The following is a 16,041-nucleotide window of genomic DNA, read 5'->3' as shown; positions in this document are numbered from 1 at the left end:
TCAGACTTTTGCACCGTGAAGCCACATGAGAGTCCTGCCTGCTTTCCTGATAGCTCAGGAGTAGTTAATATCGACTGAAGTTCCCACACAAACAGCTTTTGGAGCTGTGCAGAGTCGTCAGCTACAAGATTGCCTGCCTGTCTCATTTCTGCTTTTAGAACAGGTATTGCCATCCCCTTCCGTATACAAAGGCCTGTGCATTGAAACAAGAACCTTACGGGGTTAGACATGTTCAGCATTTGATTTTGGGCTCAATGGGGAACAGTCCCTGGGAAAGGATTTTTCTGCTTTTACACTGTAGAGCGATCCTGCCGACACGGATCCAAGCAATGACATTCCTAACCCACAGTATGGACTCGGGGAGAATACAAGCAAAGCACTGAGCAGAGCAGCCTCTGGAGGGAAATTGCTTTTCCATGAACTATTGAAAATTAGGAGGTTGACTGCAACACTGGCTACAGAATAAACTCCCGGGTCTCTGTAAGAGAGAGAGGAGTTTTTATCCGTGCATGACTTTGGAGCTGGCCTGCAAACACCACAGCAGCAGATAATTTAACCAGCAAACAATGTAACTGCGCTACTCCTGATTAGTGCTTTGGCTAATAAGGGTGAGATCATGGAAAATGCTAATGAGGTGCCTTCGGAAAATCCAATTATAATGTAACCCAATTCAATGGGAGGTCTCAGCAGGTGACCAGTGCTGTGGGCAGAGCACCCCACACTCAGAGACGCCGTGAATCCCCCGAACAGACGAGCTTCTGTGTGTGCCTGGGGGGAGGCAGCAACCTCCGGGTTCATTCAGTTCCACTGTTTCCCCCAGCTAACCAGGCAGGTTTGCTCCTGCCGTTTGTGGTGCTTAACTCATCATCTGACAGCTTGTGCAAGCATTGTCTGACCCGAGCAGACGATTCAACACGGGCTATTCACAGGAAGAAAATAGTTTGTTTGCAGGGCTATCTGTTTTTTCCTCTGCTCAGTCATAGGCTTTTAATGTTTGTCAGGCTTGGGCACAGGACTAAACTTCTACTCACACAACCCCCCTCTTAGTGTGGGGTATTCCTTTTCTTTAGTATGCTGTATCTTTTAAAATGCATATAAAATGCCTGTAAATTGCTTTTCCTCTTGGTTTTCTTGGAGTGATGTATGTTTCCCAAATGCAGGTGCTGCCCCAAAGGATATGCTTTCTGCAGTGACCCAGGCAGCTTTGAGGGGGTGAGTTATTTTAGTTAAAATCAACCATCGTGTTCTTAGCAGGCCTTTTTCCTTCCCTGAGCTTTGCCAAAAATGGATATCAACACTCCCAGTTCTTCCTTAAAAGCTTGGTGTCTTTTGGGAGGTTTTGCCCCTTTTTTTTTTCGTGTGTTGATGTGACACCAACATACCCATGACTTGAAGTTTTTTGTTTTGACTGACCACTATTTTACTTCCTAGATATTTTAAGCTGTGTGCCTTGCCAAAAATTTGTTGTTTTAAAGTTGTCTCTTTCTTCTGAAGGCCTGAAGGTCTACTGATGACAGCCAAGTCAATGCTTATTCCATTCTACATTTATAGCTATTTCTTTCTACTCTTAGATAATGTGTGGCATGATGGGAAGATTTCGTTGGTGATAAGTAAGTTCCCTGTCTTTATAAATCACTAAATACCATCCCTCCTTAGTCTCAGGCTGTCATTTGTTTTAGGAAGGAAAAATTGTTACTTTGACATTGCTGAAAATTTGGGAGCTGCTTTAATGGCCTGAGAAACTCTGCGTACAAGAGGAGCTGGGTTCATGGCAATGCTGTAGGCAAAGCACGCGGGGTGCCTCAAATACTCACCTGCACTATCCTATGGTGGAAAGGCTGGAAAACACGGCAACAACATGTTTCTGGGTAATTAGGATTATGAGATTCCCAAAATGTCTGGTCTTATCCCCCTCTCTCTCCTTCTGTAGTCTAGAATGAGAAAAAGCAGGTGGTGTATGGTGATACATTTTGCTCAAGCAATCTCAGCTGCTCCAGCTCTCCCTATTCCTCCCACTCCAATGAACTGGAAATGTAATGTGATGGAAAATTCTACCTTGCCCAGAGCACCCTGTGCTGAGTTGAGAGAATATTTCTAATCAGGTTGAAGTTCTTGCTCTTTTTTAAAAAAAAAATAAAATCCTGACGTTTAAAAATCGTTTCTGTATTTTAACTTTGCTGTGAGAATGACAGAAGAATTCCCCTGATCTGTGCAGATGCAAGTTTAAAGGCCTGCAAGACACCATGGGGGTAGAAAATATTTTTTTGATTAATAAAACACTTTCCCACCAGGAACCAGGATGCTGGTTAACACTGTGTTTTCACTTACAGCAGCAACAGCCCTGCTTCCACCTGCCCTGTAAAAGGGGAACACCCAGGTGCTTCCTGTCCAAGGGCTGCTGGTGGGAGAGCAGAAGGTCCACACTGGCCTCCAAACATGCCATGGGCTGGAGGTGGTGGCAGCAGGGCTGAGGCAACGAGGGCAGGCAGGAATGTGATGGGGCACAGTGCCACGTGCAGTCTGGTGATCACTGGAGGAGGTCAGACCTTGCAGGACTGAGCCTGTGGATTGCAACTTTCTTGGTCTAATGGGAGACACCAGACCAAGGGGGGTCTGAGGCTCTTCCCATGGCCAAGGGAAAGGATTTGGAGAAGGGAAGTCTCGTGGAGTGACAGCAGGATGTTTGTAAGGCATGACCTGCTGAAGAGAGAAGTTACAGCTTTGACCAATGGTCGAGCTCCTTTGTTGCCTTTTTTTGCCATCTGGTTGGTTTCTTTCATTGGGTTATTTGCTTTAGCTGAGAGAAGAGAGGGAGATGTTTTAATTTTCTTGGAGGAAGTTTTCATTTTGTGCCTTCCTGCTTTCAGGCTTCCTGTGTCTCATCTCTTAGTTGTGTTAATCCCAAGTTAGTCCTTTTAAGGCAATGGCATTATCCTGTAGGGCTGGCGCATGCATAGCTTCTTTGGAAGGTGGTCACAAAACCAGCCATCTCTGACTAAATATAGCAGTCACTTAAAACTATTACTCAAGGTTAGGCACAAAGCACCAGCCAGATTATGTCCCTATGCTAAAAGTTAGGAAAAACTGCCCTTTTCCGAAGATTGAAATCAGAGCTGGTCTTTTTGTAATTCCTATTCTTTTCCCCTTTCTCTCCTCGGTGCCAAATTTGCAGCCTATCCTGTATAGTCATGACCCAGCATGGAATCTGTGGAAATAATGTTAGAAGAAAAAATCCTAGTTATGCCAAATGGAAGGGATTAGCAAGGATACCAGAAAAACACAGTCATCAGCACCAAAGAGTAGGATATTTCAAATGAAGTCCTTTCTGTATAAGTGACCTGTTCATACACCAAAACAGCTTTGGAGGGGCTGTGAATCACCCCTCATTTTCAGGGTTCTTGTAGGAAAGAAAAGCTGTACAGGAGAAAAGCTGATTTCTTATGAACTGGGATAACAATACTCTCTTATGCTGGCAGTAGCAAGAGAAGGATTACTTTGTTCCCTGTTAAAATTCCCCTGTGATCAAGAGTTAAGTGAGTGTGGGGATGTCAAACAGGGGACTTGGAGCCTCCAGTGATGCACTTTCTCTAGAAGGGAAGGGAACTTGCTAAAATCACGTTTGAGGCGTGAATATTGCATTAAAGTTAACTAAAAGCAGCCTCGAGTCTGGCTTAGTAACACCAGCAAAATTGGTTGTTCACAGGGATTGCTCCTAATCCTTACTAGTGATAGTTAAAATTCAAAGTGTGTGTGTGTGATGTTGTCATCTCACTGCTCATGACGCCTGAAGAGACACCTGACTTCCCTGAGGATTGAGATGTGGTGGAGTCAGAGCGCTGGGGCTGCTTTTCTACCCCTGTCTGGTAAATTAATAAGGCAGCACTTTGAAGCAGAGCTAAGAAAGAGCTGCAAAACCAGAAAACCTCCCTGCCAAATCAAACCCACTGCGTTGCAGGGTGACCTCTGAGCACCACAGTTCTGCGTTACCAGATACCTGTTGGGCAACTGAAACAAAAAAAGTCCCCAGAAGAAAAAAAAAAAAGGGCAATTAATCTGAATGTGCTGTTAATTTAATAGTATTCCCACGTGGAGTCTTAGTGCTACTATTCACAAGCTGACCATAACTTCCTGCTGTTCCACAGGTGCTTGTGACAGGCTCCACTTTCCACGCTCATTCCTTTGCAGTCCTTTACTTTGGAGTCACAGCAAACCATCTACTTGTTTGGTTGGTTGTTTTTTTTTTACTCAGATGAGGTTTGCAGAAAGTAAAATTCCTATTGGAAGAGAACTTAAAAAGGTGGTGCTGTACTGCCAGGAAACCTTTTCCAAATAATTGAGTTCTTATTAATAGAAGTTTTCACTTTGATGAATGCAAACATTCGAGCTATAGCATGTTGTGTGGCTTTCTGTATCTGAAAGCACAGATAAGAGATGTGGGAAATGCAAACAAAAAAAACCTCTGAGCAGTACCAGGAAGGGGGAAGATATTAATAGGGAAGGAATATCTCTTATGAGTGTCCTGTTTGTTCTTATTCTTTCAGCCTATTCTGCCCAAATTTGTTTAGTTTCTGTGTGTAAACATCCCTATTGTTTACGAGCAGTATTTAATTTCATTTTATTTGGATCAGCTTAATCATATGAAGACTGTAAGCCTTTCTTCATCTGGGAAGATCCAGGCACTGCACCTCGATTTATGTGTGCTGGTGGGTGTAACACTGGCTCAGTGTTTCATGGCTACCGAGCAGATGCCATTCATCTCAGTTAATTGTTCTCAAAATTATTACATTTCAGTTGCAGGCATCTAAATCTCCACTAAATTCTTCAGGCTACTTTAAACTTTGACACATTAGTCCCTGAAATTCTGCAGATATTCTGCCTCTGAAGTCCCCAAAAATCCGATGGGGCTCTGCAGAGCCCAAGCAGAGTCTGGCTTTGCTAAACTGCCCAGATTTTCCTTGCTCTATAGGAAAAACATGTGTGGAAAACTCAGGTTCTTCCAGGTGGTCTGGGGACTGTATGTGCAGGTGCTCCTGCGTGTACTTGCATATTTCTGTTATAGAAAATAAGTGTTCAGCTATGGAGGTTTGAGTGTAAGAGCTAAATATGATAAATATACATCCTCTTCCCTCTAGGAAAGAAGTCTAGCAATGTTGCTAACACTTTTAACCTGGCCACATAACATACTGTGTCCCCAGGGCAGAGCAGAGCAGTAAGAGAAAATTAAGATTTCATTTTAACCCAGAGTTCAGCCTTCACCAGGGTCTAATTTTTGAAGTCTTCCCAGGCTGACCAGCTTTGCCCGTGTTAATGGCATGCTGCACTCCGGGCTGGCAGAGCCCACTCCCTGCCACCCTGCTTTGCTTTCTCAGTGCCAGTTTTATGTTTACACGCTGCTGAGGGAGAAGTGTGTTTCCATGGGTTTTTATTTACTCTTTTATAAGAGTGCTCCGAGTTTACTAGAGGAGTTTAATTGGGCTCCAAAGTGTTCTGTCCTGCTGACAAAAGCACACTGTCATTCTGCTGCTGTTTTTCCTCTCATGGTGAGGGCCCTCCTGAGCTAAACCACTGTCTCCTCTCTGCCCACAGGATGTGGAAAGGCCCGTGGTGCACTCCATGGGCTGGAATGGCAATGGACAATGGACACCCTTCCTGTCCCCGGCCTCCTTCACCCCACAGCATGTGGTGTTTCAGCAGGAGGGAGAAGGTCAGTGCTCACAGCTGAGAGCAAGGCTGCATTTGCCCAAAATGACATGATTTTAGACCAGCATGAAAAACCATTCCTCGCAATTTAAACACATTTCCTTTGGAGCGACAAAATACAGTAAAAATACCTCACTTCTCCAAAGGCTTCCCGGGCCATTCCCTCACCTCACGGGAGCAGGTTTCTGTTGCCCAAGGCACAGGCTCTTCGTTACAGGGAGCAGGTTATTTTCCAGAGTTCCCAAACACAGGTATGACCCAGCCTTTCCCTTGCATGGAGGGGAAGGGACCCAGGCAGAAGTGGTCCATGCTTTTTGTCTGGTTTCCTATGGAGCAATGTTTATGAAGCTGTGCTGGCTGTGCCCGTGCATCTGTCTGCCAGGCCTTCCTGGTGACTGTATCATCCATGAAACGTCACATTTGCCAGCTTCAGTCAACTTGGTAGAAAGCCAGCAGGTCTCAAGGGTGGGCAGGTAGAAGGTAGGGGAACTTTTTATCTCAAGGAAATCTCAGCATGTGCTCTGGGCTTATTAGATAGCAGAGAATCCATACAGGACCTCAGCCAGGTGAGACCCATCCCTAGGAGATCCAGCTTCAGTGATCCAGGCCCACAGTGCCTGGCTACTGGCTCTGGAGGGAATGAGCATGTAAGTTGTAGAACGTTTGTAGTGCAGATCCAGGACAATTCCAAGGAAATCTGTAATGCTATCAATAAAGCAGGAGAAGGTTATGAATTAGTGTGATGGGCTGGCAGGTGATCCAGTCAATACACTGAAATGTCCTTATTGATGCCAGGCTGAAGTGCTTTGATGCTGGTCTTCCCTTGATTTGGTGACAGGATTTTTGTGGACACTGTCACCATCGTCATCGTGGTGGCTCCACAGAGAAACCACACTATCTTTTCTGGAAAAATGGGATGTATCAAGGAAGCACCTGAGGAGCTGCCTTGTCTGCATAGTGCCAGACCTTTACTGAAGCAGGATTGCCTTGCTGTGACTAAGCTGTAGCTGGTGCTAGTGCCTTCTCTCTCTCTAGTTCTCCATCATCCCATTTCTTTCTTAACAAGAGTAAAATATCATTTGAAAACAAATGTACTGCACCTTATCCTGCTTTCAAAGATTATGATGGTGATGGGGAAAATGAGTGACTTCCAAGCTGAATGTTTCCTGTTTTGCTTTTGCCTGGTTTTAAAATGCTATTTCCTTTCTCTTTCTCTTTACTAAGCCAACACTTGCAAATCCTAGAAGGGAACCTTGGCCCTTTGAATGACCTGTTCTCTCAGCAACATTGGGGATATTGGCATGTAGGGGATGTCCTTATTTTTGGGGGCTCGTCCTTGGGACAGTTGTTATCATCAGCTGTTGGTTGCACATGAAGGCATTGCATGAGTTTGCCCTCTCTGCCTGTGTTAGCTGGTCAGCACTGTGGAAACACTGTCTATATGGTGTGATGGGGCACTTCCCTCTCCCTGGGGGGTACATGTTTGCCACAGGGAACTCCCTTTCCAAGTTTGGATTCTGATTATCCCCAGAAAGATCAGCAAAAGAGGAATTAAAAGAGAAAAGCTACCCATGGAACCCAGGAGAAAGCAGATTCCTGTAAGAAACTTGGGGCTTGTGAACATTTTTGCCTGTATGTTTCTTATATTGAGTGTGTTTTTTAAGCAGTGATCCTAGTAACATTCCTCAGAGCCTTCCAGCATAGCAGGCCAGGGTGTTCACAGACAATAAATGCCAGTTCACAGACAATAAATGTGTGGAGGAGTGGGAGAAGTAACTGGGGCTGCAAAATATTTCATCAATTTGTATGAAAAACCTTAAAGCTGGTGCTCAGAAAAATAATTATCTTTAAGCAAACAGTTCCACTTGGAATAGCAATACCCAGAAGCATTTCCAGCCACTTAGTTCAGGGGTGCTCTTTCCACGGCCTCTGATTTGGTTGATTCCCTGTGTTCCTCCAGCTGTTGTTGTAAAAAGGAGAGGAAAAATTAAATAAATGTATCCGGTCAATTCCTCCTTGGCCCTCATGGCTTTGGTAGTAGCTTATCTGCACAGATTTCCTAATGTCTTGAGGCAAACTCTCCCATGGACTTCCCTGAGGACCACACACAGACATTCAGCTCTCTTCTGGCATTTCCCTGTTAATTGCCCACCTTCTAACAAGCAGTCCTTGCTCTTACCAAGAGTCCCCAGTAACTCCTTTTGAATGGCTGCAAGGGGATGGTAAATAGAAGCGTCTCTGTTGTGCCTTTTGCTCCTGACAACATGAACACTATGAAAAAACAGACAAACTAGTGGGGCTTGTTGACTGCACATGCACGTCTGAGGCTGTGTGTGAGCCATCCACATATCCATATGAATCCTGCTGCCCTGCCCAATTTGGGGAGGCTCCTACCAGCACTGAAGGCGAACAAGTTACGTGTGTTCCCACATGCTGTGCTCTTGAGTCAGAGACAAACTTCTGCTCTTAAATAAGATGTGGGTTTTTAAGCTTTGCATAATTGTGTTCTCTATCATTTCGATCTCGTGTGTGTTCAGATTCTGCTTTCCTGGCCAATGCAATTTTTTACAATTAACTTGTAATCTTCTGCTTTGGCCTTTATCATCTGTACACTTGAGACAGGAAGCAATTATAGATCTTTGAAATAGATGTCCTACTCAGGCACAGCAAAATGTCTTTCACAGGACCCCGTGTTTTATAAGAGAGGATTCAAAACTGTGATAACATCCTAGAGCGCAAACTTGGGAACTTTGCTGTTCTTGAGCTGTGCTATCTCCCATCGATGAGGCTGCGTGCAGTAGTTGGAGAAGATGCTGAGGGATCAGGGTTCCTGTCGCTGCTTTGCCATGTGACCGGACTCAGTTTGCCTTAGGTGCTTCTCTTCAGGATACTGAAGTAGCTTTCATTTTCCCTGTTTTCTCGTCAGTAAAGACCATGATACTGGTTGCACAGGGATATTGTAAGGCTTGACATTGGAAAATGCATTTAAGACTGCTGCATTGATTGTTTCCAAAGCACAGGAATTCAGAGGCTCCCGGACACAAATGTGGCGGTGACTTACCTCTGCGAGAGCTGACCAGCTGGGGAGGGAGAGCTTTTACTTTGTTGTCCTCTGAGCTCAGATCAAAGCAAGACCAGCTCTGTGGCAAAGTGCTGGTGCTGGATTGCTGATCCTGTCAGTTCTCCTTGGTGCCGTTTGTAACTCTAGCTTTGACCCTGAGGACCAAAACCAATCCCCTGAACCAAGCTGTGTCTAAAATTCTCAGGTTGGGGCACCTGTGTTTGGCTCCAGGACGACTGGAAGGATGCTTCGACGTTTTGGGAAAGCCCACCAGATGGAGCTCGTGCTTGAGGGATAAAGCTCCAGCGTGCTGCTGCAGAAGCTGGGAAAATAGGACATAGTCCTTGTTTCCATTGGATTGCTCCAGCAACAGGGTTGAATTGAGCAAGCCTGGCTTCCCAAGTGCTTGCTTGTAAGAGGAAATGTTCCATGCTAAAGATGCAGAAAAGGAAATGTATTTTTGCAGCTACAAGTGGAAGCTTTTGTTGATGTTTCCATTTTCTTGGGGCTGTCTGACTTTGCAGAACTGTTTTAGCACTCCCTCCCTCTGTTCCTTAGTATGCTTCCCATATTTAATTATAATAAATACACCCCTTACCTATTAAATCCATATAAAATCAAAGCACTGGAAAACTTGCTTAATGGTTTAGAGGAAAAAAATACACATTTGGGGAGTGAGAAGGGAAAGTGTTCGGAGTGAGAAGGGAAAGTGTTCAACCTTGAATTTAGTTACCTAAAAGACAGCTAATAAAACTTTGGAGTGTGGCAAAGAAAGCAGAATTAAGCATGTCTTAGTCTGCAAAGTTTTCTGAAAGACATAATCCATGGATTCAGAGGTGCAGCTCCATGTCATTGCCACCAGGACCATGCTAGTTTTGGTGTGCACGTCACCTCTCAGATTTGCGCTTCAAAAACCTTTAAAAACACGTTTTTAGAAACACATTTGTAATTCATGTAATCAAACTGCTGCAGTAATACATCAGAGAGCAGTGTAAACACTCTGGCTGTGAGGACATCGTGCTTATCTTCCACATGGGTGGTACGAGCACCGAGGAGATTCAGGCCCTGAGGTAGTGACAAGTCATGTTCTTCATGGAAAGCAAAGCAAATGGATATCACTAATTTCACCTCCTAATGAGACAGGAAAGTCATTACAACCCACCTGTGTTCTCTGTAACGAAGCCATCCCAGTGGCACTGGGGGCATCCTGGGTGTAACATAAAGCTGAATGTGACACACTTGCTATCAGATTTATTTCTAAGCTGCACCAACCAACCAAAAAATGTGTTCTTAGTGAACAGCCTGTGTTTTCAGCCAACATGAAGCAGGCCAACTGCCTCATACTATGGGATTTCTGACAAAAAACAGTCAGATGATCTTTTATTCTAAATCATGCAGGATGAGCTTCCCTTCAGTAATGCCTTTAGAAGAACCATTCCACAGCTCACCATCCCACTCAGTTATTGCCTGGAGCTCTCCTCCCCTGTGTCTATGTGCATGCCAGCACACAAAACATCACTGCTAATTGCCAAGTGCTGTTGGATACACTTGGGGAAGAAAAAAGGAGCATATGTGCATTAACATAGCTGGATGTATACTTTAAGTGCAGTGTGGCAGCTAGTTGCAGTTTTGCAGTAGCCAGATGTTGCACCATGCTTAATTTAATCTCTTTCTGTGTCGTTACAGCCTGTAGTGCAGACTTTGAAAATGGATAAAGTTGAAACCTGGGGCTCCACAGAAGAGACACGTTCTTTTCCTCATTGCTCCCTAACAGTAATTACAGGGAATCAAATCTTAGTGCTGCTGTATTTCAGATTCTCCCAGCAATGCTGTCACTGGTCAATGACTGACAATTTCCCTCTTGCTCTTTCTTTCTTGGTCTTTTCTGTCTATTAAGAAAATGGCATGTTCTGATTTCCAAGGAGTGCTCTGGGTGTCTGCTCATTAAATGCACTCAGTGACGTGGGTCACTGCTCATCCAGGGCTGTTCTGTCCAGAGAGGGCCCACACCTACTGCACACAGCTATGTTATGTGGCACAGACGTACAAAAATGCTCACAATTCGTGTTACACCCAGCTCGGGATCTTCTGGGAAAGCCCAAAGGGAAGAATGTTGTCATCATGGTGACTTGGGTGCTTCTGCCTAGTAGAGTTTGTAATTTTATGTTTTCTTCTTATCACTGGTTAACCAGAAGGGAAGAAGCCTCAGCCTTGGAATGAGAGCTGAGGATACCAAAGGCCGATCTTCACTGGAGGGAGGAAGGAGAAGTAGAAGAGGTTGATGCCATGGATTTTTCAGTGGCTTGGAAGGAACCAGGACTCTACAGACTCCCCTTGTCTGTCCTGTGTGAAGGTAAATCCTTCTCAATCATTTGCCAAAATAACCCCCAAATCTATTCATTAAATCCGTACTTGTTTTCTGCCTAACAGGTCCCAGCCTTTTGTGTTTCACAGGGAGGTACTTATGGACCCCTCAAATATGCCCTAATATTTGCAATTACTACTGTTGCACTGAGGGTTTATGAGGAGCAGAATGAAGCTGTACGTAGAGCTGAAGTTTAGGGCACTACAAGCAAAAGCACTACATGCAAAAAAAAAAAACCAAACCAGTTAGTGCTTAGTTTCAAGTACTATTCTTGTTGGAAGGAAAGAGTTTGTCACTCCATTGTGTGTGAGCGTGTAACAGCGTGGTTGAAAACTAGTGCCTTGAATCAACACTTTGCAGTGACGTGTCTAAAGCAATTATTCTTTGAAGACAGGAATATAACAAGAACCTGGGTCTGGGCTGTGTCTGTGGGAACACCTCGTCACATAAGAATCAAAGGGTGCATGTTCTAGATCAAAGTAGCCCATACTTCCTAATACGTCTCATTATCATACCATTCATCTTTATTAAATTCGCTTGCTTTAATTAAAGGAATGGATACTTTGCATCAGAGTTTAAGGGGTCTGTTGGGCACTTGAGATTAAATCAATGGTTTATTAACAGTTTTATCTGGAAAGTAGATTAGATTATTTAAATTATGCAAAGTAGCATCATTTTTCTTTCTCAGTAGAATAAGGTTATGATTAGGAAATAACACTTGGAGCATGAAAGCTCTGCTTGTCATTATTTTTCGCCTTCAGATCTGAGATTTTAGAGTGAAATCATTCATCTTTAATCTGGTTTTATGATATTACATCAAATTTTGCAAAATGAAACAAGTGCTGCAGTAGTGTCTAACAGCAGGTGTTTTCCAGTGGCGATGTGGGAAACGCCAGTGCTGGAAACTTGATTCAGTTGGATCATCTTTTCAATTTGTGTTGTATTTTTGTGCTGTTGGAGCAATACATCTTGTTAATCAGTTCATAAAACAGTAGGATTAAAAAGAATGCACTGGAGGTGTAAAACAGTCAACGCCAAGAGAGTTCCAAGATTAGCTTAATAAATAAAACATAATTGGATAAAATAGGCAAGTAATGAGTTGAGGGCAGCCCCAGTGTGTAATTTCTTGGGGTCAGTGGCAATGCATCAGCCTACACTGCATCTGGGTAAAGCCTAGAGGGTATATAATGGGGTGTCATGAAATTGTATGAACACTGCTCTGCTGTTGAGATGTGTTGTTTCAGCCTTCTCCCACCAGCACTTTCAAGTGATGCAGCAGCAACTGCTGCACGTGCTTTTGATTTTTCCCAGGAGAGGGTAGAGAAAATGGCTCTTATTAGAAAAAAGAAGCCATAATTGGGGCTAGCAGGGAGCCAGTGATGTGTGTAGGGTACGGTGCTCCCTCCCTGCCTGCCTGGGCTGTGCTCAGGGAAGCAGCAGCACTGGGGGAAGGTGTTCTCCCAGGGTCATGCTCTGTCCAGCCCTACAGGGCCGTCGCCTCTCACACAGGTCACTCTGCTTCAAGCAACCCAACGGGCAGAAGGAAAACCTCTTCCTCAGGTGGAACCTGTGGCTCAGCCACAGGCAAGCAAGACCCAGTGAGCAACATCAGCATTCCTGCTGGAAGCAGGAGCATCTTCTCTATGCTCACAGCGTTCGGTTTTATCGCTTACCTGTGCGCTGTCGCTGCTTGGGCTCCACCTGGGCAGTCATGTGTTGCTCCTCTGGGGGAGGCAGCAGCAGCTACCAAGCCAGATGCTTCCTAGATGCCTCCTGAGGCCCCTGCTGTCCAGCCCATTCCTCTTCTGAGACAGTGAGCACTGTGTGACGCTGCATAACTAAAACCCATCACAGCCTGGTTTATTGGGCATAATCGATTGACGAGTCTGGTTTAGCACCTCAGTTTCTGATGTTAATAAATAACAGTACCCTTCCCTAGTGATAAGTGCTAATCAATGGATTACTGATAACAGATCTTCAGATCTGAACCACAATGAGAACCATATAATTGGGCAAAAAAATTATATACACATGCAATTAAACACACATTCAAGCACACACGGTGTCATCTGTCCTCCACACCAAGTGCGCAGCAGCGCCGGGTGCTAAAATTTGCAATGAATTATTTATATGATGAATTATCCCTCTTTCCTCCCCTCCTAGAATATCCAATTGCCTGTTTCCATTTTTGTTTCGCAGAGATTTATTATTCAGGATTTGTTCACTGGATATCTTACTAAACATTTCCTGCTCTTTCTCTCCATAACACATAATAACACACATCCCGTTTCCTGGTAGCACCTATCCATCCACTCCAACGGGGTCTCCCATTGTGGTGACACTGTGAGCAGTGCCATTTTTACCCAGACAGTTTACAGTCCTCTTTGTGAACCAATTACAGATGTTCCAAATTTTGGATGTTTATTTTCTCACTGAAATCAAAACAGTTTCAGCCCCCAAGCGAACAATCCGCAGTTACAGACAGAGATTGCGACTGCGTGTGAATGAATAATTTGGTTCTCATCAGTATTTAGTGCCATGTTGCTCAGTTCCCTGGAAGCCTTTGAGAGGGTGGGAGGAGAAGATGAATGCCCAGAGAGAAGTCATTTGGAGGTTTGCTGATCTCCTGCCCCTTTGGTTCCTCGGTTTTGCCACACAGACATAAGGAACAGCACTTTACAGTCAAGGACTTCTTGCCCTGGGTGTTGCACCTCTCCATGCCTGGGACCTGTTCCTGTAAAGATTGTACAAACCTGAGTCATCTCTGGTTTCAGGGGGAGCACTTCAATGCCAATTTGCTAGGTGCTGGGATAATACCTGGGATAGCCCCCTATTTAATAGTTTAAAGGAATCACCTACACAGGAGAATTTTCTGTATTTGGGGCTTTCGTTTATTTAGTATCCATTTAACTGGCTGCCCTAGTACCTTCCAGACATACACGTAGCTTCCAGCATGTGAATCCCAAATCTGCCTCCTGTATCTGTGTTTAATGTTTTTTGTACCTTATAAATTTTTGAGAGTGGCAAATCTAGTTGTGGAGGTGTTTTTTTAATGTGCCCCTGGCTGGGAGTCGCTCCATGCTGAGCTTTAAATCACGACAGAGATTTACAGTTGCGATAGAGGTGGAGCTGCAGGCATCCAAAACGAGAGTTATCTGTGCAGTGTTCACATACCTCTGTAAATAATATCCCAGGGATGTCTTCCTGCTCCCCCTGAAATCACAAACAGTAATACCCCCTAAGAACAATAGCACTAAAGCTGTCCTCAGGTTGAAAATAATCGCTTTGCCTGTGTGTGAAGCGCAGCCCCGAGAGCTCTTTGGCTGGGTAGCAATATTTTACCTCTAATGACCTCGAACCTGAGCCAGCCATTTCTGCAGGCTCTACAAAATCCTGGTGTGCCAGGAATCAGACCCAAAGGTAGCTGCCTGCCTTCACCTGAGCACATCCCTCTCTGCTGCCTCCTGTACACTCTGAAGGCTTGGGGAAAAGCTGCTCGGAACGTACCGGGTTTTCTTTACTAATTTTGGCTTTCTTATTTAGCCAGATTCTCCCATTTTTGGATGATTGAACCCCTGTGCCTTCTGCATCAGAAAGAGGAGCCACGTGTATTTTGCTGAGATTATTTTATTGAGGTGCTGCAGTTGGAACAATCCTCTGGAAAGGGAGAAGTCGGGATGCTGTGTGCCTACACCAGGTATTTTTTGGTTCCCCTTCAACGTGCATAATTTAATTCTAAACTTGTGCCTTTCCTCCCTTCCCCAAACTCCCACCCTTGAAACCTATTTGAAAACGATAAGGATAGTAGTGAAAGATGTCAAAACAGGGACATGAAAACAGAAGGATAACTGGCTAGTGGCTCCCGGGGGGGCTCTTTTTCTTAATCCTGGGTTTCTTTTGGTGAACTTATGCTTTTGAGCAGCCCCTTGGGCAGAGTGCTCACTGCCTTGCCTGGAGCGACCCGGCTGCTCTGTGAGTTGACAGAGTGGGAGGTAAGTGGTAGTAACTAATGGCAATTAGCAGAGGTCTGGACAGCTATGTGTCCCTGAAGATATGAGCTCCTCTGGGGATTGTGCCTTCACAAAGTGAAGCTGTTTGTCACCCTGCAGAAAGTGATAATCTGCATCCCTCTGCCGAGGATATGCTGTAGGATTTGCCCAGCTGCCTTGCAAAAAAAAAAAAAAAAAAAAAAAAAGAGATTTTAATTTATTTTATTTGTGCTTCCCAAATCTGTTGAAGTAGTAAGGAAGGAATTATTACCTTCAGGGAAATCACCCATCAGCTGCTATCAGTAATAACTTGTTTAATGCTTATGTAGCACTTGACGGTTTTATGACTGATGTGCCAAAAAGGAAACAAAACCAAAGGAGTTTGTTTTTAAATGGCAAAGGATAGTTTCTGCTCCCAGGTAGTTGTAAGAAAACTGCCCCTGACTCCCCAAACCTGAAAGCTGCCTCTGACAAAAACGTAATGAGGGAGAAGGTGAGAGGTTGAATGTAGAGCTTCAAGACCCGTTTGCTAACTTGCAGGAGGGTTTAATAAATCCCATTTCTCACGCATCCCTGACGGTCTCCCCAGCCCTCTCTCCCGCCTCCATCGCTGTCGGGATGTTCCGCAGCGCTCCCGCAGCCCCGACCCCTCCAAGCATCGGTTGCGTGAAAAAGAGGAGTGGGAGAGCGCTGCGCGCCAGGCGGCCCCGCATTCCACCGTCCCGGCTTGCGGGCAGGATACAACCCTCCAAGATGGATGTTTGAGTAGCCCCCGGCGGCGCGGCACAAAGCGCTGCGCGGCTCTGCCGGGGGGCTGCGGGTCGGGCTCCCCCCGGTGCCGGGGCTGCCCCCGGGCCCGCCCCTGCGCCGAGCGGTGTCGGGGCGGGGCGGCCGCGCCCCGGGGCACCCCCTGCCCGCCCGGCCCG

At 45.2% G+C, this 16,041-nt stretch overlaps 1 protein-coding gene across 4 annotated transcripts in view; it reads left to right on the top strand.

Moving 5' to 3' along the window:
- The first annotated feature begins 3,183 nt into the window (after positions 1 to 3,183).
- Positions 3,184 to 16,041, top strand: part of NDNF (neuron derived neurotrophic factor) — a 32,535-nt gene continuing 19,677 nt past the window's right edge. The window contains exons 1-4 of one of the 4 annotated variants that reach the window (XM_027659064.1): positions 3,184 to 3,299; positions 5,587 to 5,704; positions 10,954 to 11,114; positions 14,674 to 14,823. In XM_027659064.1, coding sequence (XP_027514865.1) covers positions 14,804 to 14,823 — 20 coding nt within the window. In that variant the 5' untranslated portion in view covers positions 3,184 to 3,299; positions 5,587 to 5,704; positions 10,954 to 11,114; positions 14,674 to 14,803. Of the gene's footprint in view, positions 3,300 to 5,586; positions 5,705 to 10,953; positions 11,115 to 14,464; positions 14,547 to 14,669; positions 14,824 to 16,041 lie in introns of those variants that run through there. The other 3 variants (XM_027659062.1, XM_027659063.1, XM_027659065.1) reach the window with 3 other exon arrangements.

Source organism: Corapipo altera, unplaced genomic scaffold (assembly GCF_003945725.1).
Source record: "Corapipo altera isolate COAL_440 unplaced genomic scaffold, ASM394572v1 255, whole genome shotgun sequence".
In the NCBI taxonomy this organism is placed as follows: Eukaryota; Metazoa; Chordata; class Aves; order Passeriformes; family Pipridae; genus Corapipo; species Corapipo altera.
The sequence above is the reverse complement of the archived record's forward strand: the minus strand, read 5'-3'. Positions and strand labels throughout refer to the sequence as shown.